At 44.1% G+C, this 22,211-nt stretch overlaps 2 protein-coding genes across 6 annotated transcripts in view; both read left to right on the top strand.

Moving 5' to 3' along the window:
• Positions 1-13,827, top strand: part of UHRF1 (ubiquitin like with PHD and ring finger domains 1) — a 36,717-nt gene extending 22,890 nt beyond the window's left edge. For all 4 annotated transcript variants that reach the window (XM_034422705.3, XM_034422707.3, XM_034422706.2 and 1 more), the window contains exons 7-17: positions 460-646; positions 1,758-1,881; positions 2,824-2,931; positions 4,123-4,227; positions 5,889-5,995; positions 8,141-8,303; positions 8,787-8,924; positions 9,048-9,150; positions 10,234-10,391; positions 10,485-10,583; positions 12,489-13,827. In XM_034422705.3, coding sequence (XP_034278596.1) covers positions 460-646; positions 1,758-1,881; positions 2,824-2,931; positions 4,123-4,227; positions 5,889-5,995; positions 8,141-8,303; positions 8,787-8,924; positions 9,048-9,150; positions 10,234-10,391; positions 10,485-10,583; positions 12,489-12,635 — 1,439 coding nt within the window. In that variant the 3' untranslated portion in view covers positions 12,636-13,827. The remainder of the gene's footprint in view (positions 1-459; positions 647-1,757; positions 1,882-2,823; positions 2,932-4,122; positions 4,228-5,888; positions 5,996-8,140; positions 8,304-8,786; positions 8,925-9,047; positions 9,151-10,233; positions 10,392-10,484; positions 10,584-12,488) is intronic.
• Positions 13,828-17,880: 4,053 nt separating this feature from the next.
• Positions 17,881-22,211, top strand: part of KDM4B (lysine demethylase 4B) — a 254,704-nt gene continuing 250,373 nt past the window's right edge. The window contains exon 1 of one of the 2 annotated variants that reach the window (XM_060691827.2): positions 17,881-18,393. The gene's annotated coding sequence lies outside the window, so the exon portion shown is untranslated. The remainder of the gene's footprint in view (positions 18,394-22,211) is intronic. The other variant, XM_087871259.1, reaches the window with a different exon arrangement.

The raw sequence follows: 22,211 nt of genomic DNA on the forward strand, positions 1-22,211 counted from the left end.
TGCCTTCCAATTGACTTGTCCTGCTTTGCAACGAGTAATAGTTTTTGCTACAAATATAGTCACCAAGCCAGTTTTCATGGCTAAGGCAGGACTAAAATTCATGTCTCCTGGTGATTGGCACAGTCACCCAGCTGGGTTTCATGCCTAAGGAAAGCAGAATGAACTCACCATTTTCTAGTGATTGGCTCAAAGTCACCAACCCGACTGTGGTTCCTAAGGCAATCTTAGAATTTAGAACATCACACCTAATAAATGTTAATAACTCATTTTTCTGGAAAAAAAAAATTCCACCCTTTTAAAATATCATCCGAGCTAGTGCAATCACCATAATTAACGCTAGTGAATGTCATAATTTGCGTCTCTTGGATGAGATTCAGAGCCCACATCCTTTTTGACCTTCTGTCTTACGGCTGTTCTTTCTGAGGTGCTTTATGTATGCCTGCTTTTCTTAAACTTTAGGACAAAGCGGACCCGTGTGCAAGCACTGTAAAGACAACCCGAGCAAAACCTGCCGGATGTGCGCCTGCCACATATGCGGTGGGAAACAAGACCCTGAAAAACAGCTCATGTGTGATGAGTGTGACATGGCTTTCCACATTTATTGTCTTGACCCCCCTCTTAGCAGGATACCTGACGATGAGGACTGGTAAGTCGAAACGAATCCCTGTAAGCAACGTCTTTCAACTTTGGCAACTTTAAGACGTATGGACTTCAACTCCCAGAATTCTCCAGCCAGCCATGCTGCAGATATATGCTGGGAGTTGAAGTTCACACATCTTAAAGTGGGCACGGTTGAGAAAAATTACCCCACGATGAATCTTAAGACGTGTGACTGTCCTATAGAACTGTTTATTAATAGTAAATTACTAAGGTTAATTTACTAATGTAAATTTCTGTGTTGTATCTCACCTTACTTGTGTTAATGTCTTTATAAAAAAAACATGGGAAATTGGCAAGATTGTGAGCCTCCTGGGGTTTGGTACAGGATGGGAAAGACTATACAGGTCATTCTTGACTGACAAGCATAACTGAGCCTGGAATTATGGACATAAGTTGTGCCGATAATTAAGTGGGGCACTACATGTTTGCATCCGATTTTGCGACCTTGGTTGTAGCAAACATTAAGCGAACATGGAAGATTTTAAGCGACCTTGTTTTCTCCAATGGTCTTTTCAAAATTAGAAACAGAAGTAAAAGCTTGGGTATTAATTTATTTATGTTTTTAGTTGATACAATTTTTATCTTTCATGATTGTAAACCGCCTAGAATTACCCTGAAGAGGGCCTGCCAATAAATTTCATAAACAAACAAACCTGACTGCAGGATGCCAAAAGCGGCCAAAATGTGGGCTAGTTGCTGAGTGCCCGAAATACAGTCACACAACGCGGGGAGGGTGGCCATCAGAATCTGGGTTGGGTATACCTGTTTTGAGGTCCATCGGAAGTATAAATGGTTGCTAAGCAACTGGCCATAAGTCAAGGACTACCTATATACCCTTTTTTAAATAAGTAAATAAAACAACAATTTTTTTCTGAAAGATAAGCAGTTGTCTTTATTGTGAATTAAGGTGGATTCTCTTCAAGATGCAGTCCTGTTTGGCACGGTTTGGGGAGTCTTGGAAAGCTGTAACTTGCTATACCTGCACCATTTGAAATTGAGAAAGTAGCTTTTAATATATGTCTGTCTAGTATTGCAGATAACAAAAATGAAAAAAATGAACGTCTTCTCTCTCTCTTTCTTTTTTTTTAAATGTTTAGGTATTGTCCCGAATGCCGAAATGATGTGAATGAGGTGGTTTTGGCCGGTGAGAAGCTGAAAGAAAGCAAAAAGAAATCTAAAATGGCATCTGCTAATTCATCTTCTCAGCGGGATTGGGGCAAGGTAATTGGAACCTGGCTATGCTTGTTTGTTGCAGGCCAAAAGATGCCCTTCATATGGCTCAGCCGGCACAAAATATACTGCAGGTTTCTAATTTATTAAAATACTGGGAAGCTTATGGAGAGAAGGAAGAATTGCTGAGTGCAGAGGTTAAGGCAGCAGACTAAAAAGTGGGAGATTGCAAGTTCAAGTCCCACCTTAGCCATGAAAGCAAGTGGTGATTTTGGGGCCAATCACCAGGAGACTGAGTTCTAGTCCCCCTTAGCCATGAAAGCCAGGTGGGTGACTTTGAGCCAATTACCAGGAGACTCTTGAGTTCTAGTCCCTCCTTAGGCATGAAAATGGGCCAACCACCAAGAGACAGTTCTAGTCCCCCTTAGCCATGAAAACCAGGTGGGCAGGCTTTGAGCAATTGCTCTCTCTTAGGCCAATCCACCTCACAGGGTTGTTGCTGTAGAGGAGGAAGGTGTATTGGATATGTTCATTACTTTGAGTTAATTGTAAAGCTAATTAAGGTGTGATATAAATAATGAGAATAGCTAATCAGAGCAACCTTATAAACTGCAGTTCTATTGATAGCACATTAATTAATACAATTTATAGGCCACCAATCTCACAAACATTTACAAAAAAAAAAAACTAAATACAAAACAAATTAGAACTAAAAATTATATTAAAAAACTAAAACCAAGCCGGGGGGAGGGGGGAGATGGCACGGAGGTCAGCCTGTTTGCTGGCTCCAATGCTGTGCACAGGTGAAGATCCATTTCTTCCACCAAAGACTGTGTAGCTGAGAAGCCTGGTAGGTTAATTCTGGTTATTTTAAGCAATGGGGTGTTTTATTAGACGTTTGGAAAAGTGCAGGAAGACTAGCCAAATACATCCATGGGTTGGTTGTGTTGATCATGTTTAAAACGTGGCCCCCTCTCCCCTTTTCTTTTTAAGGGCATGGCATGCGTGGGACGCACAAGGGAATGTACCATTGTGCCATCAAACCATTATGGGCCCATCCCTGGAGTTCCAGTGGGAACCATGTGGAAATTCAGAGTCCAGGTGAGATGCTGCTACTAGGAAGCATTGAGAATGTACAGTAGATCTTTCTGGGTGTCAGTATGTAAATTGTTTGAGTCTGAAGTAAAAGGGAATACAAGGGAAAAACTTAACCAGGTTGGCCAGCATTATAGTTTTTAAAGAGTGCCAGATTCACACTTGCTTCATACTGGTAGTCTTTGCTTAATGATTCATCATTCAATGACCGTTCAGAGTTATGCTGAACCCAGTAAAATGGCATGCTATATCCTTCCTTGAAGTTACCCCTCTCTCCCTCCCTCTCTCTTCCCCCTCCCTCCCTCTCAGACAGACATACCCCTATCATATGATTGCATTTCAAGTATTTGGCAACTGGCTCACATCGATGACCAGTTGCAGTATCCCATAGTCATGCGGCCATGATTTGTGATGTCTTTTGCTGTTTCCTGGCAGAAAACTACCAAGAGCCTTGGTAGTACAGTGGTTTAAAGCACCCTGTTATTAACACAGCTGCCTGCAATTACTGCAGGTTCGAATCTCACCAGGCTCAAGGTTGACTCAGCCTTCCATCCTTTCTAAGGTAGGTGAAATGAGGACCCAGTTTGTGGGGGCAATAAGCTGACTTTGTATAAATATACAAAAGGATGAAGGCTATTGCTTAACGCATTGTAAGCCACCCTGAGTCTCCGGAGAAGGGCGGCATATAAATCAAATTTTTTAAAAAAATGTCCATTGCATATGCTGGATTTGCTTAATGATCACATGGTTTGCTTAACAACCATGGCGGCTTCCTTATAATCATAATTAAAAATATCTTGTAGATGGACTAGATAGAGAGATAGATAGCAATAGCAATAGCATTTAGACTTATACATCACCTCAGAGGGTTTTATAGTCCTCTCTGAGCGGTTTACAGAGTCAGCCTATGGCCCCCAACAATCTGGCTCCTCATTTTATCGACCTCGGAAGGATGGAAAGCTGAGTCAATCTTGAGCTGGTCAGGATTGAACTCCTGGCAGTTGGTACAGTTAGCCTGCAAAACTGGATTCTAATCACTGTGCCACCAGGGCTCTATATGACTGAAATGTTGTTCAGATTTCTAAACTGAAAAGGGTGAGGGGGAGTGACTCTTTCTTTATTCATGTAATTATGGATAACGGTGATGGCCTCATGCACTAAAAGCTTTGACCTGTGACCTTGCCTTTATCCCTTCAGGTGAGTGAGTCGGGTGTCCACCGGCCTCATGTTGCTGGGATTCACGGCCGGAGCACCGATGGAGCCTATTCTTTGGTCCTGGCTGGCGGATACGAAGATGATGTAGTAAGTGACATTGTATCTCTCAGTGCTGCCCTCTTCTTTACCAGAAGTCCCAAGGCCAATGAGATATTTGTATTTCAGTTAAATTAAATTAGTTGAATTTAATTACTTAGTTCAAACAATTAATTGTTAATTACAGAACTGAGTGGTTTGTTTCCGAGCCATCTTGAAAAGCCCCTACCTTAGGTAACTATCCCAAGATAACCTGGTTTTGTGATTTTTCTGCTGATGTTTCTTCCCTTTATCACCTCTTAAACTAGCAACCTTTCCTTTGAGCTTCTGCTTAGTGTAGAGTCAAACTCTGAAATTGTTTTTTGGGTCAAGAAAAACTGATTTAATAACTAAAGGGGTAGGGTGGGCTTCTTTGCAGGTTAAGGCTGCTCAGCTCTGCGTTAGTTGGAGTTAAATTGTCAAGTGTCTGTTCTAGTATGGAGGTGATGCAGAACGGCCTTCTCTTGGCTCCTTTGTTTACTGGGCTGTGATGCTGCTCCAATCGTAATACACACTGAGCAGTGCACGTACGTGACACACTATTGGGATTAAAATAAATGTAAGAAATATAGAAGTGCAACAGAATCTTAGGGTTTGGGTTACTTGCAAGAGCAAGTTTGAAACAACAGTCCCTCACAGTTGCTGCTGTTGCTTGGGAAATTCTGGGATCTGAAGTCCACACATCTTAAAAAGTTGTTGAGGTTGAGAAAGTTTAGTTAACTCTGATTTGGAGGAGTCAGACCAGAGGAGTCTTCCAAAGTGGGAAGTGGCACTTTGGCTTCTTCGTTGTTTTTTTGTTTTTTTTAAAACAAATGAACGGTTGAAGCATAAAAGCTGACATAAAGCCATTGACTGCAAGGAATATATAATATGTTGCATCTTTTTGATTTTATGCATGTATAATAAAATTGATTGTCTGTACTGGCCCTGAAATATATAAACTCAGGCTAAAGTCTATTTATTTGTATTGCTATAAAAAGAATAAATAATTGTACATACAGGTAGTCCTCGAGTTACAACCATAATTAAGACTGGCAATTATGGTTTTAAGTCATGACAGTTGTAAAGCAGACCATCGTGGACCTGGACTTGATTTGATTATCTTTTTTTGCAACAATTGTTAATCGAATCAATTGTTTGCTATGGACTTGTTTTTGCCACAAACCAGAAGTAAAAGCTGGTTTCAGGAAAACCACTGTAATTCTCAGTTATGTGACCATGGGGTAGAACAAAGGGGCATAAATGCTGATTGGTTGCTAACCACTGAAAATGTGATCATGTGATCTTGGGAAGGAACCAACACCAGAACTTTGAAACTGGTCCGTAAGCAGCTTTGGGGGTATCTGTTGTAACTTGGAATGATTGGTAAGTGATTGGTCTTAAGTCAAGGACTACGTGTATTGATGAAGCTGTGGTGTGGCAAAGCTAGAACTTGGGGTCAAAAGCTTCTTTGCAAATGTTCACATTTGGAAGAACTTGGAGCAGTTTGCCAAACAGATCATGAATTATGCCAAGTTGGAGAAAGATTTCAGCATTCCACATGCAGCATGCTATTGCCCACCAATTAGTACAGGCAAGCAAATATCCAAGTCTTTTTAGTGCCAAAATCAATCGAGTGACCAGCTGAGTGGATTTTTTCCACCCCTGAATTGAACGATCTGAATATATTTCAGGATCATGGAAATTCTTTCACTTACACGGGGAGCGGAGGCCGTGACCTTTCGGGGAACAAGCGGACAGCTGAACAGTCTTGCGATCAAAAACTTACAAAAATGAACAGGTGAGGAGAAACCCCCAAGGAATTCTGCAAAAGACGGGGAGCGAATGAAGCTAAACATGTCTGATATCTCCGAGCGGTTTTTAGAATTGCATTTATAATTCAGTGGATGTTTAGTGGTTTGTCTGCATCAGGGAGGGTCTATAAAATTTTCATACCTTGCTTTGTGGACAGGGTATTTTTGCAGGTTCTGTTCTCATGCAATTATTCTCACGTGTTCATATACCTGATACTGCGCCATTGCACACCTCCTTTGTATTACTGTGGAATCATGTATGGGCCAGAAAGCACATAAATGGAAAAAATTGCATGTTGGCAAAACCTCTGCCAAAAAATAACTGTTCTTTGTTCATGAATGTCCACCAGAGTAAGATACAGCTCTCCAATTAAACTGTGCAGCTGGATGGAAAGTAACTCAACAAAATAGCTGATAAATTATATATCTAAAGCTTATAAATGTTCACCTTAGACTAAATCATTATCTTGACAAATTTTAAGCTTAGTGGAGATGAATACTCCAGCCAGCCAGGGTGGTTGGGGAATCCTGGGAATTGAAGTCCACCTGTTTTAAAATTGCCAAGGTCGAGTCATTGGTATTGATTTAATACCAATATCCGTAAATACATGCTGGTTTTCAGGCACCCATATTTTCATCATAACAGTTGAAAGGGACCATGGAGGTCTTCTAGCCCAATGCTGCACAAGGAGCAAACCCTATACCAGTGATGGCTAACCTTTTTGCTATCACGTGCCAGGAAGGGGAGGCAGGAGATTCGTGAGTGTGCCCTGCCCTGCGCATGCATGCATGACCCCTGCCCTCCCCACCCCCCGCTCCAGGCACACAATGGCCCAGTAGGCCCATTTTTCTTTCTCACCTGGCTCCAGATCCTCTCTATGCATCTGGGGAGGGCAAAAACAGCCTTTCCCACCCCCTCGGAGGCCCGAAGTGGCCCGTTTCCCAACTTCCGGTTGGACAGGAAGTGACATTTTTTTGTTGTCCCCAGCCTCCAGAGACTCCTAGAGAGGTTGAGCTGGCGTGCCAGGTGACATGGCTCCGCGTGCCACCTGTGGCACGCGTGCCGTAGGTTCGCCATCACGGCCCTATACCATTTCAGACAAATACTTGGCCAATCTCTTCTTTAAAACCTTCACTGTTGGAGCATTTACTTCTGGAGCAGGCGTGAAATGCTCCCGGTTCGGACTGGATTGTCCGATCTGGTAGCGATGGCAGCGGGTGGTTCGGAGAACCCGTAGCAAAAAACCCTGCCTCCTCCTCCCCCCATGCCCAGCTGAGCTGCGCGATCATCAGAGGCTTTTTTTTTTTACTTTTTACTTTTAAAAGCATTTTTTCTACAACCTCTTTGGCCTTCGGTCAAAAGCCGCTGACGATCACAGCTGAGCAGCGCAGATTGTGCGCCACAGCTGATCACCCCCCCTCGCGCCCTGTTCTACTTACTGTATGCCTCCTTTTGGTGTGCATTGCACGCGCGCACCTCACATTTGGTGCGTGCTGTGCATGTGCAGCCAGCGAACCGGTTGTAAACCGGTTCAGATTTCACCACTATTCTGGAGGCAAGTTGTTCCATTGATTAATTGTTATTACTGTCAGTAAAATTCTCCCTAGTTCCAGGTTGCTTCTCTCGTTGATTAGTTTCCATCCGTTGCTTCTTGTCCTGCCCTCAGGTGCTTTGGAGAATAGCTTGACTCCCTCTTCTTTGCAGCAGCCCCTCAAATATTGGAAGACTGCTATCCTGTCTCCCCTAGTCCTTCTCTTCATTAAACTAGACATAACCCAATTCCTGCAACCGTTCTCCGTATGTTTTAGCCCCCCGACTCCTAATTATTTTTGTTGCTCTTCTCTGCACTCTTTCCAGAGTCTCAACATCTTTTTATATCATGACTAAAACTGGATGCAGTGTGTTCTTACCAAAGCATTATAATGTAGTATTTTCATGTGATAATGCTACTTTATAACGTGACTTGGGAATGCTGGAGTGATTGGTTGCTGGTTGTAAATCACTTTTCTCGGTGTCGTAACTTTGAATGGTTGCTAAATGAATAACTGTATGTTGAGGACTACCTATAGAAGGGAGGATCAAAGTCCCCAGGAAAGACCCTTCAACCCCTTTGTCTTTTCACGGTTGGCAGAGCTCTGGCCCTGAACTGCAGTGCGCCGATTAACGATAAAGAGGGTGCCGAAGCCAAGGACTGGCGAGCTGGGAAACCAGTTCGAGTGGTGCGGAACATGAAGGGAGGCCGATACAGCAAATATGCCCCCACAGATGGAAATCGTTACGATGGGATCTATAAGGTAAGATTGGGTTGGTTTATAAATGGGGCCCCAAAGCTTGGGGAAAGGAGGTGTTGTGCCTGGCCACTTTATTTTATTCTATTTTATTCCAATTTTTTTTGTATCCCACCTTTATTATTTTTATAAATAACTAAGGTGGTACACGCACCTAATTCTCCTTCCTTCTCTTTTTCCCGACGATAATTATCCTGTAAGGTGGGTTGGGCCTGGCCCAAAGTCACCCAGTTGGCTTTCATGCCTTAAGGCGGGACTAGAACTCACAGTCTCCTTGTGATGGGCCCAAAGTCACCTAGCCATTTTTCATGCCTAAGAGGAGATTCTAACTCACAGTCTCCTGGTAATTGGGCCAAAGTCATCAAGCAGGCTTTTATACCTAAGGCAGGACTAGAACTTACCGTCTCCTGATTTCTAGCCTGGTACCTTAACTACTACAACAAACTGTTTTTATGGAATTGAAACCTGTTTCTCTGTTCCCTTTTACAGGTAGTTAAATATTGGCCCGAAACAGGGAAATCTGGCTTCTTGGTTTGGCGTTACATGCTCAGGAGAGACGATGAAGAGCCAGCCCCTTGGACCAGAGAAGGCAAAGAGAGGATGAAGAAACTTGGCCTGACCATGCAGGTACACAGGGGTGGGTGGGGTGGGGGGAGGGTTGTCTTGTAAAGGGTGGCGATGAGCAGTCATCCGTTGTTCCGATAGGCAGCGGTTATGTCACAACTGACTTTTTCATCACCCCTGCTTTAGTATCCCGAAGGGTACCTGGAAGCCGTTGCAAACAAAGATAAAGAAAACAGCAAGAAAATAGAAGAAGAATCCCCAGTTCAAGGGAAGAGGAAAAGGAAATCCGGTAAATGATCTTCTTGAGCTGAGTTGCCTGCACATCTTTTTGAAGTTATAGTTATAGTTTATAGTTTATTATATTTATATACCGCCCTTCTCCTGAAGGACTCGGGGCGGTGAACAGCCAACAAATAAAATATACAGATACAAAATTTAAAACAATATTAAAATCCAATTAAATCAATTTGGCCCATAGTTAAAAACCCTATATTAAAACCCCTAATTTTTTAAAACAATTCTTTTTAAAAAGAGTAGGTCAGGCCAGCCCAGCTTGATGAAACAAAAACGTCTTTAGGGCAGTTCGGAAAGCACGAAGGTCAGGGATCCGCCGTATCTCTGGGGGCAACTCGTTCCAGAGGGTAGGTGCCCCCACAGAGAATGCTCTCCCCCTGGGGGCCGCCAGCCGGCATTGTCTGGCCGACGGCACCCTGAGGAGGCCCTCTCTGTGGGAGCGTACTGGTCGGTGGGAGGCTACTGGTGGCAGAAGACGGTCTTGTAAGTACCCGGGTCCTAAGCCATGGAGTGCTGTAAAGGTGGTAACCAGTACCTTGAAGCGCACCCGGAAGACCACCGGGAGCCAGTGCAGCTCGCACAGGAGAGGTGTTACATGGGAGTGCCGAGTCGCCCCCATAACCATCCGCGCGGCCGCATTCTGGACCAGTTGGAGCCTCTGGGTGCTCCTCAAGGGGAGCCCCATGTAGAGAGCATTACAGTAGTCCAGGCGGGATGTGATGAGGGCATGAATGACTGTGCATAAGGCATCCTGATCCAGAAAGGGCCGCAACTGGCGAAGCAGGCGAACCTGATAGAAGGCCCCCCTGGCCACAGCCGTCAGATGTTCTTCTAAGGACAGCCGTGAATCCAGGAGGACGCCCAAGTTGCGAGCCCTCTGTGGGGGCCAGCAACTCGCCCCCAAAAGTCAGTGCTGGTACCAACTGACTATATCGGGATGCCGGAAGCCACAGCCACTCGGTCTTGGACGGGTTGAGTCTGAGCCTGTTTCTCCCCATCCAGATCCGTACAGCTTCCAGGCACTCTCTTTGATGAATGAATGATGAAGTAAATTCCGTGTGGTTGTGTACTTTTCCAGGAAACGATTCGGACCTTTGTGCCTCTCCTGCCACGACCCCAAAGAAAACTAAAGTTGAAGTCTACAAACTCACTCCCCAGCAGAAGGCTCTCATCAAAGACGATGAAGCCAACACCAAGTTGTGGAATGAAGCACTAGATGCCCTTAAGGAAGGACCGGTACGTAGGGAGAGCATAACTGATGATTTCCTGGGTTAGGGATAAGGCAGGATGAGGCTGAGGATTAACTACCTTATTTCTCTCTCCTGGCAGAAATTCCTGAGCAAAGTGGAGGAAACCTTTCTGTGCATCTGCTGCCAAGAGGTGGTTTTCCGACCAATCACCACGGTGTGCCAGCACAACGTATGTAAGGTGAGCAGCTGTCAGGTTTCACGTTTGCCTGCCAAGGTGGTCCAGGGCTTTCCTTAAGCAGCTTTGGGTAGGCAGGGCAGGGTGAGACATGGTGATGATAGAAAATACAGGCAGTCCTGAATTTACGACCACAGTTCACTCCAGAACAGGGGTGTCAAACTGGCGGCCCACGGGCTGGATGCGTCACATGCAGGCCACGCCCACCCCAGTTCTATGAAAGGAAAAAACGTCACGACACGTCATTGCGAGTTTGACACCCGTACTCTAGAACTTTCCTCACTGAGCGATTAAGTGAGCCGCGCCTGATTTTATCACTTTTTTGGTGGGGTGATTAATCAAATCTGGGTTCCCCCTTTGATTTTGCTGGTCTCTTCCATTGCATACCAGACCTGCCCTGTCATGACGTTTTCATCAGAGGAACATACTGTAACAGTAACAGAGTTGGAAGGGACCTTGGAGGTCATCTAGTCCAACTCCCTGCTCACGCAGGAGACCTGTACTAGGGATTTGAACCACTGAACTGCCGAACTTTCTGATCGACAATCTCAGTTTCTGAGCCACCTAGCCAGGCTCTCTGGTGTCTTAATTGGAGAGGAAGTGCAAGGTGTGAAGAATTGGGACCTCACATCAAATTCCAGTTAAGATGATTTATTGCTCATGCCTGTACACAAGAATCTAGTCAACTGATGGTTAGCACTAAATTGGGGTTAAGTAAGAGTCAACCAAATTCAAGGAGGGCTGGAGTCGGATTGCTTGTGGGAACCTAGGGACTCTAGGTCAGGGGTCGCCAACCTTTTGGACCTCAGGGACCACCAAATTCATAATTTTAAATCCCGTGGACAAGGGGGGGGAGAGGCTCAGCCGCCTTTCGAGCCTACCTGTCTGCTCCTGCGAGGCCTCCGGGTGGGAGGCCGAGAGGAAGCGTCTGGTCCAGGGACACAGCCTGGAAACCTCTTTTGTGTGCCTTCTCTCAAGAAGCTTGGTCAATCTGAGTGAAGGAAAAGAAGAACGGGCAGACTGACGGTGGCTTGCTGACGTTGGTGGGAAAGTCGGTCACATATTTCAGAGCTGTAGTAGTCACAGGACTGGCCCTTTGGTCATCCTGGAGCAGCTCCTCCACCCGGGTGCACCAGCCTGCAGGGGAGCAGCATCCTCAGGGTCAAGTGAACAAAATTTGAGTGCATGGCAATCGGCATGCATTTACGACAGCTGGAGCATCCTGGGATCATGTGATAACTATTTACAGCCTTCCCCAGGGACTTTGAAGAAGCAAAGGCGTTGGAGGAAGCTGGATTCACTTAATGACAGTGGTGGTTCACTTAAAGACCGTAATGGAATGTATGGATGATTTTGGGATATGAGGGAAAGAGATGCTGCCTAGGAGGCAAATCAGACAAGAGAGGCAATGGGGAGGGAAGCAGGATTCGTTCAACAATTGCTACAGAAAAGGTTGTAAATCAGGTGCAACCCATCTAACAACTGCCTCACTTAGCAACTGAAGTTCCGGTTCCAGTGTTGATCGTAAATTGAGGATTATCTGTACGTGGAACTAATTTGACAACCAAATTGGAAATACTTGTTACAGAAAGTGTTGGAATCCGAACATAAAACAAAAAGTGTTAGATTATAACTCCACCACCCAAAACATACAGTTTAACGGTTTTTTTAAAAAAAAATTAAATTCCCCACAAAAGTGGTACTCGGAGCTTAATCCCACCCTCCTCCATCCCTGCTTCTCCAGCTTACATAGAACCTCCACAATTAAACTTTAAAGAGATTTGTTCCACTGGATTTACATTTTTAATCTGCTTTGGACCAAAATCTTCTCCGGGAGGAGGATTAGGTTGATCAAAGTTGTTGTTTAAGCGTAAGTCCCATTGTTAGCTTTTGTCTGTTTTCTTCTAGGATTGCCTGGATCGATCTTTTCGAGCCAAAGTCTACAGCTGTCCAGCCTGCCGCTACGATCTCGGCAAAAACTATACGATGGAAGTCAACCAACCCCTGCAGGATCTTCTCGTTCAGCTCTTCCCGGGTTACGGCAACGGACGGTGATTCTGTAAAGCACTTCTCATTTCCGTTTTTGGAGTTTAGTTCTGTTTTTGTCTTGCCCCTTCGGGAAAAAAAAAAACGTGTGTGATTTTGGTGGGGTTTTATTTAAATAAATAACCTTTTGGAAAAACTTCTGTCTCCGTTCCCCCTTCCCAGCCCCCCCTCCAAAAAAAAAAAGCTAAGATTGAGGAACTTGCTTTTATAAATATATATATATTATTTTGGTAGCATTTCCAATTAACATATATACAGATCAGAGCATAGGTCGAAGGGAACCTTACATTGCTTGTCAGAAACCTGCTATTAAATTGGAGCGAAGCCATTCTCTCACGAATCAAATCTTGTATGTAGCTCAATTGCTAGAACAATCTTCTGAAGCAATGGATCCAGGGCCATAAGTTTGAAGTGTTTTAGCTGTTTTTAAGGCAGCATTTTTGGTGTGCTTCTGTGTAATGCGGCTTGGGCTTCAGCGTTTTCCCTCGGTTGTGTCGAGACTCCATTGTTTTATTTGTGTGTATTGTTTATTTTTGTTTTTAAAAGCAACAGTTCTTCCTTATCAACCGTTTGTCTTAAGAGCCTTTATGCAAAACGGCTACCTCTGCCTTTGTATCTGCCAGCCAGGTGCTGCTTCCTAATTTTTGTGGTGTCTTATGGGAACATATAAAAGCCATTGAAAAGGACAATTTAACAGTCCTCTTTGCTGATCAGACTGATCTCTGAACCCTTTAAAAAAAAAAAACACCGAACTCCAAGCTGCCAGAGGAAAGTTTTGTTCTTGGAATGATCAACTGTAATATCATTCTGTATCGTTAGTTTTAGATGATCATCTTGCAGTCCGCATGCGTGTTTCTTAACCTGCTAATTCTGAATTTTCTAGTTTTGCTTAGGATGGGAAACTAGATATGTAACTAGTTTTTGAATGGAAAATCTTGACTATATATTCAGCGGTCAGTTGTTTCTCACCTCAACAGTCTCAATACTCTACAGTGAATACCTCAACATAATAAATAAACCAGGGTTGCTAAGTAAATCACTCTTCACGCTAAACAGACTGGAACAAATGTACTTGTTTTTTTTTGCATTTTTATAAATCTGTAATAATGTTCAGAAGCAAGCAACTTTTTTTACCTTTCTGAATTATGCTAATTTTGTACAAACAGAAGTTCTCAAAATAAAATACATTTCCTATCAAAAAGATCATTTGCCTTCTTGAATGCTGAAATCGTTTTGAGTTAGTCTGCTATCCTGTTTCTGTCAGTAGGTTTCATACATCTAGTTGCTGGGATCTGGGCAATGAATGACTTGCAAGAATGTCGTTCAGTTAAAGCCACCCATTTTAGTGTTTGTTCAAAGTTACAACGGCACCGAAAAAAGTGACTTACAACCGTTTTTCACACGATTGTTGCAGCATCCCTGGGGTTACGTGATCAAAATCCGAATGCTTGGCAACCCGTTCATATTTCTGACGGTTGCAGTGTCCAGGGGTCGTGTGATCCCCTTTTGCGACCTGAGAAGCAGAGTCGACGGGGAAGCCGGATTCACTTCACAACCTTGTTACTAGCTTAATGACTGCCGTGAGTCACTTTACAACGGTGGCAAGAAAGATCGCAATATGGGGCAAAACTCACTTAACAACTGTCTTGCTTGGCAACAGAAATCTTGGGCTCCATTGTGATCATAAGTTAAAGATTACTTGTAATTTTTGGGGGGGACTGTTGTAACTTTGAACAATCATTAAGTGGCCAGTTGTAAGTTGAAGACTACCTATATACTTTTATCCTATTACTTACTTCCCAAAGCTTCCTACACAATATAGCCTGGATCAGTGTTTTCCAAACTTGGCAATGTGGAACTTCAACTTCCCAGCACGGTGAATTATTAAAGTTGCCAAGTTTGAAAAACACTGGATTAAATAGTTGGGCGAGAACCAGTTTAGTATAATAGTTAAAAAGACCAGATGAGAAACTGGGAGGCCTCAGGACTAACTCAGTAGGGTGACTGTAAGCCAATCCTTCTTTCTCCACCCTCAGGAGAAGATAAAGGCAATTTACTTCCAAAAATCTGATCCAGGCAATTGCCAGGAGTCAAAACCAACTTGGGCCCATGAAAACAGAGGTGGCTGATTTTAGGAGTTGGAGATGTTCAAAGTCATCACAGCCAGGACATGAACTTTTGAAACGATCTATCTAATCGTGGAGGTAATACTGAGACTTCAAAATTGAATAGCCTTACCAGGCTCTGCCCATCCATTCCTCCCATTGCTTTTTAAAGTCGGAAAAAAAGTTTTCCTGGCACTTTTAAAGCAACATTTCTTTTACCTTCCCCAAAGCATGGAACAGATTAGGGATCCCTTCGCAAAATGACAGGCAACCTTCGAGAAATCTATAATTAACAGGAAGTCTCCTTTAATTAGCAAAGTAGTTTTTGGAGGATGGGCAGGGGGAAAAGGGGGCATATGCTCTAAACCAATGTATCTTTGCATGTCTTAACTGGTTTTGTGTGCACTCTAAATTGTCCAATTCCTCATCCGGGTTTTACAAATCTGTCAGTGCTCTGTCTCTTTAAATGAAGGTGATCTCTAATTAAACTTTACCAGCTTCCTGGGAACCAAATTGGGTACAGGTAGTTCAAGACCCGTGATGGCAAACCTATGGCATGCGTGTCACAGGTGGCAAATGGAGCCATATCGGTGGGCACGCGAGCTCAGCTCCGGTGTGCTGATTTTTAAGCCTTCTGGACCCACCAGTCGGCAAACAGGCCATTTCCGGCCTCCAGAGGGCCTTTGGGGGGGAGGCTGTTTTTGCCCTCCCCAGGCTCCTAGAAAGGCCCTGGAGCCTGGGGAGAGCAAAAAAAACGGGTCTACCAGGCCCACTTGGCCATTATGTGCCAAAAGCAGGGGGGAGTGTGGGAGGGGGTCGCACAGGCATGTGCTGGGGGGTGGGGCGCATAGAATTTTGGGTGTGGGCACGCACGTGCATGACCCCCCCGCGCTCCACCCACTTTTGGCACACGATGGTAAAAAGGTTGGCCATCACTGTTCTAGACATTTGGAGTATTATTGAGTCGTAAATGTTCGTTGTTAAGCCACTGCAGTTGTTAAGTGAATCTGGCTTCCCTTACTGGCTTTGCTTGTCAGAAGCTGGCCGGGAAGGTGGGAAATGGTGATCTCATGACCCCAGGACAGAGCAACTGTCATAAATACATGCCGGTTGTCAAGCATCCGAATTTTGATTTCCGTGACCATGAGGATGCTGCAACCGTTATAAGTGGGAAAACTGGTCAGGTTACTTTTTTCAGTGCTACTGTAATTTTGAGGGGGTCACTAAACAAGTGGTTATAAATTGAGGACTACCTGTAATGTTACTTGTACAGAATCGTTGCACATCTGACTCTGCCTTACTAGAGAACAAGCCAAAACAACTTTCTTCTGTCTGGCTTTGAAAATCAGTCTGGGATAGAGATTAAAGGTGTTGGACCAAGACTGGGCAGGCTGATAAGTTTAGTTCCCATCCATTCAGTTTATAATTTACAAATTAGAAATGAATTAATTTTAACTTATAAATATAATTAATTAAATATAGACAGTTATAGCTTCTGGGCAGAATGGCTGGGAATTGTGGCAAGATGCATTTACTACATATTACGAAGAGCAGGATAAAACTATAGAGAAAGAAAAAAGGAACATAAATTTCGATATATAGAATTTATATGCCTTTCTATAGGGAATATATAGAATTTATACATAAAAGTAAGATATAAATCTAATTTATCCATCTAATGTATAAATATAATAAAAATTAGATATGAATAGCATATGGCATCTAGAGTTCATGCAATCACCAATATAAAAGTTTAGTTTAAAGTGTCAGCAAATCTATCTATGCATCATCTATCCATCCATCCTCCATCACCCATCCATCTGCCTGCTTACCTACCTACCAATCCCTCTCTCCTCCAATCCCTCTAATTATCCATCATCCATCTGTCCGTCCATCCATTCACCCATCCATCCGTCCACCCCCCTCCCTCCCTCCCTCCCCCCAAAAGAGATGTGGCCAATGCAATATAAGTGATAAAATATTAAAATGGAACCATAATAAAAATCACATAATTTCACAACACAATGTTATGTTAATAACACGATAATAAAATCACAATCATAACACAAAGCCACAGAATTGCAACGGGATGGATGTTTTAATTGAATAGATTGGTACATACAGTAATGGCCAAAATTGTGGAAACCTTTTCGGAAAAGTGTGTTTTCTAAAAGTAGCTAATAACACCACTTTTTTTTTTGGAGTAGTACCATAAAATTATGTATCAGTGGAAAGATAATTTAATCACAAATGGAATGCAATAACTTTTATGAAAGATTTGCCATTAGAATAGCAGTTACAGTATAAAGAAGAAAAATGAAACCCGTAGAAAAAATGAGATACACAAAAAATTATCCCCATAGAAAAAACGAGATACAAAAATTATTCCCATGTCAGTTAATACTTAGTTGGGTAACCTTTAGCATGAATGACCGCCTTACAAGGTCTTCCTATGGAGTGAACCAAGTCTTTTAGTTCTGCAGCCGTTATAATGGGAAACCAAGATTGAATGATGGCTTCTATTAACTGGGTTTGATTGCTGGGTCGCTTCTGACTTAACAAGTTTATTTAGTCTGCTCCATAGATTTTCAATTGGGTTAAGAAGGTCTGGGCTATTCCCAGGCCATTCCAGCAGTGCAATATGATTATCTTGAAACTCCAAAAAAAAAGTGGTGTTATTAGTCATCAAACCTCAAAAATACACTTTTCCCAAAAGGTTTCCACAGTTTTGGCCACTACGGGCAATGGGTCTCCCCCCCCCCCAACAGCATAGGTGTAATGCTATACACGCCCCAACTCCCACCCTAGGATCTGCACCCCTATTTGGGTAAACAACTGACTCAGTTTTACAGATTAGCTGAGTTGCAAGGGACCTTGGAGATCATCTAGTCCAACCCCCTGCTCACGCAAGAGATCTGTACTAGGGATTCGAACCGCCGACCTTTCTGATCGCCACCTAGTCAGGTCTCTCCCTTTTTTGCCCACCGGGATTGCTGAGCAACGTGTAATCAAACTCGCGTGGGGGAATAGCAGAGGAGAGGCGGGGAAAAGCGCGCGAGGGCGTGGCCTTCGGAAAAGAAGCCGCCCACTCCTCCCCGATTGGTGCGCCAGGCCCCGCAAACCCCTCCCACCTCCGCGCGGCTGCTGTTGTGCACGTCCTCACGTAGGCCGCCCGCGTCGCTTCACCCATCCTTTCCCAAAGGGGCCCGAAAGGGCGTGGCCGGGCCTGCCGTGGCCCGGCCCACCTTTTCTTCCTCGTCCTCCTCCAATCCGAGCGGCGCTTGCCATCGAGCACCTCCTTCGCGCGACTTCTCATTGGTCACCGCCCGACCAATGACCAGCGCCGGAGCGGAAGAGAGAGCGAGAAAAGAAAGGCGACGCGAGTTCCCCGGAGCTCTTTAACCAGCGGGGAGGCGGGGCCCGGCGCGCGGGGTAAAGCCATTGGCGGAAACGCCCACGGACCTCGCTTTGCGATTGGCGGGCCCGGCTGTCCCTCCGAGCGGAGCAGCAGCCAATCGGTGGCCGGTGGCGGGGGCTGCTTGGCCGTTGGAGGCGGAGGAGAAGCAAACGGCTGTTTTCAGAGGCGCCCCTCCCCCCCCGCTTTGCTCCCCTCAGCGGCCGCTCGGAGAGGCGACGACGCGAACGGGAGTCGCTGCCGACCGGTGAGGCGAGCGTCGTCGACCGTCGAGGGCTGGGCGGTTTTCCTCAGGGGAGGGGGCGGGAGAGCCAGTGGGCCGTCCGTCGCCGCCGCTCGGCCTGGGCCGCGGCTCCTGAGGGCTACCGAGGCCTTTCCCCTCCCTCACGAGGGGGAGCCTGAAAAGCCGTGTGGGGAGTCACGTCGCTGCAGCCCTGGAGCTCGTGACCCCGCTCCGCCCCCGGGCAAGGGGCTTCCGACGGGGAAAGAGTGAAGGGGGTTTGTTGTGTGGGGAGCGGGGGGTCCTGCATGCCGTCGCGGTTCTTCCCCCCTCAAGAGAGAGACCACTTTCCTCTCCCTCAGGTTTCCATTCCCGGAGCCATTCCGGGATTTTTTCGAGATGTTCCTAGAGATCATCTAGTCCACCCCCCCAAGTCCCTCAGCATCCTCACTTCTGAGGCAGGCCCGGCCTCCTCTTGGAGAGAGGGTGCTCTCGCTTCTTTGAGGTTCCTGCCGTTTGGGGGGGCCTGGGTGGGTGGGTTTCGTGGATATTTCTTACAGGTAGTCCTCAGCTTGCGACGGAAAACCTCCCCCTTCAGAATTCTTGTTGCTAAGTGAGACGGTTGTTAAGTGAGTGTGGCTCCATTTGCAGAAGATACCGAATAATTAAAACTCGGACCACACGTTTTGTGAATAGTTTTTATCCCAGAGCTATAATTGCACTCAGTGAACTAAAGGGCCACCATCAGTGAGCTGTTGGACAGCATGACTTGGTCTGTTGTGTGGATGTTTGGGTGGTTTAGGGGTGGGGAATTTGTGGTGGATGGGGGTGTGTTTGGGGATTGTTGCTTTGCGATCTGACGAGATCCGGCCATGAATGGTGTGAATGGGTTTTAATGTCTTTAATGTTTTTAATTTTTAAGTGTTTTTATAGTGATTTTTTGAGTGTATTGTGAGCCACCCTGGGTCTTCGGAGAGGGGTGGCATATAAATTGAATAAATAAATAAATGAATAAATAGTTATGTGTGTTGGACCTGGTCTGTGGGTGTTAAGTGAATTTCGTTGTATGGGTATACTGTGTATACATGCACAATGACAATAAAGTTATTATTATTTGATGATCTTTCTTGGCCATTGTGGTTGACTGTTAACAGGGTTGTTAAACGGTTAAGTGAATCTGGCTCTTCCCGTTTAACTTTTGCTTTGTCCGAAGAGTGCAAAGCAAAAGGGGATCCCGTATGGTCATAAATATGAATCGGTTGCCAAGCGGCTGAATTTGTTTGATCACGTTGACCATGGGGATGCTGCGGCAGTCATAAGGATGAAAGATGGTCATAAGTCACTTTTTTCCCCCTGGTGTTGTTAATTTTGAACGGTCGTTAAATGAACTGCTGCAAGTCGAGGACTACCTGTATTGAACAGGGGGGTCTCTCACAACCTTGGTATGTGTGGACTTCAACTCCCAGAATTCTCCACTCCTGGACATCTGAAAGTTGGTGAGATTGAGAGACGTGGTTGTGCGGTATTGTGCCTCCTGTCCTCTAAGGGGATGTTTATAGGTATGTCCTTGTCGGGCCTTTGAAGGTGGTTAATATATTCCCCTTCCTACCTTAATTTAATCTGTCCAGCGTTTCTCAACCATGGCAGGTTGAAGATGGGTGGACTTCAACTCCCAGGATTCCCCAACCAGCATTCTTTAAGAAAGTTGGACTTCAACTCCCAAGAATTCATCATCTAGCATGCTTTAAGTCCAACTATCTTAAAGCAGTGGTGGCTGGAGAATTCTGGGAATTGAAGTCCACATATCTTCAACCTGCCAAGGTTGAGAAACGCTGCTGTAGGATATTGTTTCTGGACACACTGCCCTTTGTTGCATCCCTGCCCTGAAATGGCTCCAGGTCTGCCAATGCAAAATATAATTTTATGATTTGAAAAGTATTATTTGATGCAGCCTGAAAGCTCCATTTTAATTTTTAGTAGCCAAATTGCATGCTTCACACTTACCCAGCTTGTTAGCAATCAGCTTTCTACACTATTTTCACACATGCTTTCTTCAGTTTCTGCTCTGTGACTTGAACATTGTTTTTTTTTTTTTAGATTTTACTTTCAACCCAATTCTATATCTTTACCAGGTTAATTTTGAATGTTTCCTGCCTTCTAGACTTTCCAAATCCTGCTGAACTTTACAAATTTATAATTCTTCTAATTCCTTTTCTGTGGCATTAATAAAATGCTGCCATGTATGCAGACCAGGATTCATTTAAGTTGAATGGGGAGGTGTTTTGTGTGGTATTTAGGTGTTGGATTCACCTAATAAACGTATGAGAGTGTATGCACCAAGACAAATTCCTTGTGTGTCCAATCACACTTGGCCAATAAAGAATTCTATTCTATAAACCTGCAAACCATATATCCAGCTTGCTAATGAGAATTTAATGGGTGTTTTATTGGGTGCTTGTCTGAAGTCATGATACAGTAGATCCGCAGCTTTCTCACAATTTCTGAGGAATTAATAGATTAAAAGAATGGAATGAGATTATCCAGAGTTTGTTCTTCATAAATCTAAGCTAACATCTAGACATCAGTGTATTATTTTCATAGTGTCTGCATTTTATGATTTGGTCTGAATCCCTCCGAGGGATCCGTCCATATGAGACTGAATGATATCTTGGTCTTTGAGTTCTTTTCCTTTTGCTCTTTTTGGTTCATTTTTGAAGACTATTTCAATGTTATTCAATCTTCCCAATTTTGATGAGTTGCAACTCTTATTGTCCCAAAGGTGCACAGTGTTGGTCAAGCTGGCTGTAAGTTTTGATGAAATTGATATCAGCCTGATATATTGTCTTCCCTATCTCCAATAATGGAGGGAAAGAGATGAACATGGAAATGAGAATGGAGTAAATTCTTCTAAGGAAAATTGGTCTAATAAGTTTTGTTTATATAGCACTGAATTGAAGTGCACTTTAGCCGAACAAGATATGCAAATCAAGATTCTGGTTGATGGTTTAATATGGTTTATTATTTTGTATGCATTGCAAACCCAGAAAATTAAAATGTCACCTGATAGAACCTAGGAAGTAGGCATTTCCTTTCCTCTGGAATAGTTTCCTTCCAGAGATTCAAACAGCTGTTACCCTGGTTTTAAGTAAGTCTTGATGACTTGGCTCTTTCTACACACCTGGACAACCTTTTGGAGAATAAAACAGTATACTTTTTAAAACCATAATTTTCATGTGAGTTTCATGTGAAGGCATAAGATACTTCAAGCACTCCTCTCACTTTAACATTATTCAGAAGTCTTATGCAAGGGACAGAACAGAACAGAACAGAATAACAGAGTTGGAAGGGATCTTGGAGGTCTTCTAATCCAACCCCCTGCAGAAATAAGTTGACAAGTGGAATTTTGATGGAGGATTAAGTTTAAGTCAGATTTGCTTTTATTATGTTTTATTTTATTTTCCCATGTCTGAATTCATGAAAGAGAAGTTGCTTCATGAGAGAAGGGGTGTATGATGGGGAGAATTTAGCCATACAGACATGTACAGAACAGTAATTTGCATCCCTTCCTCCCAGTTGCATAAAGAAGAGAATGATAGCATGTTCACAAACCAAGGTCTAGGCTGGATGGAGACTAAAACCTGCTGCCACTTCACGAACAGATTACTGCTGTTAACTGCTAAATGCAGGATTAAATATGTTAGTGGTGGAGGTGACTCAATGTTAAGAGCAAAAGTCGTACTTCCTCTCTCAAGAATGAATTATAGCAAGAACATGATTGCTGTTGGCCACTGTGAGAACAGACTGCTGGACTAGATGGATCAGGAATCTGATCCAGCAAGACACAT

This window comes from Pantherophis guttatus, chromosome 1 (genome assembly GCF_059756535.1).
Source record: "Pantherophis guttatus breed Tessera chromosome 1, ASM5975653v1, whole genome shotgun sequence".
NCBI lineage: Eukaryota > Metazoa > Chordata > Lepidosauria > Squamata > Colubridae > Pantherophis > Pantherophis guttatus.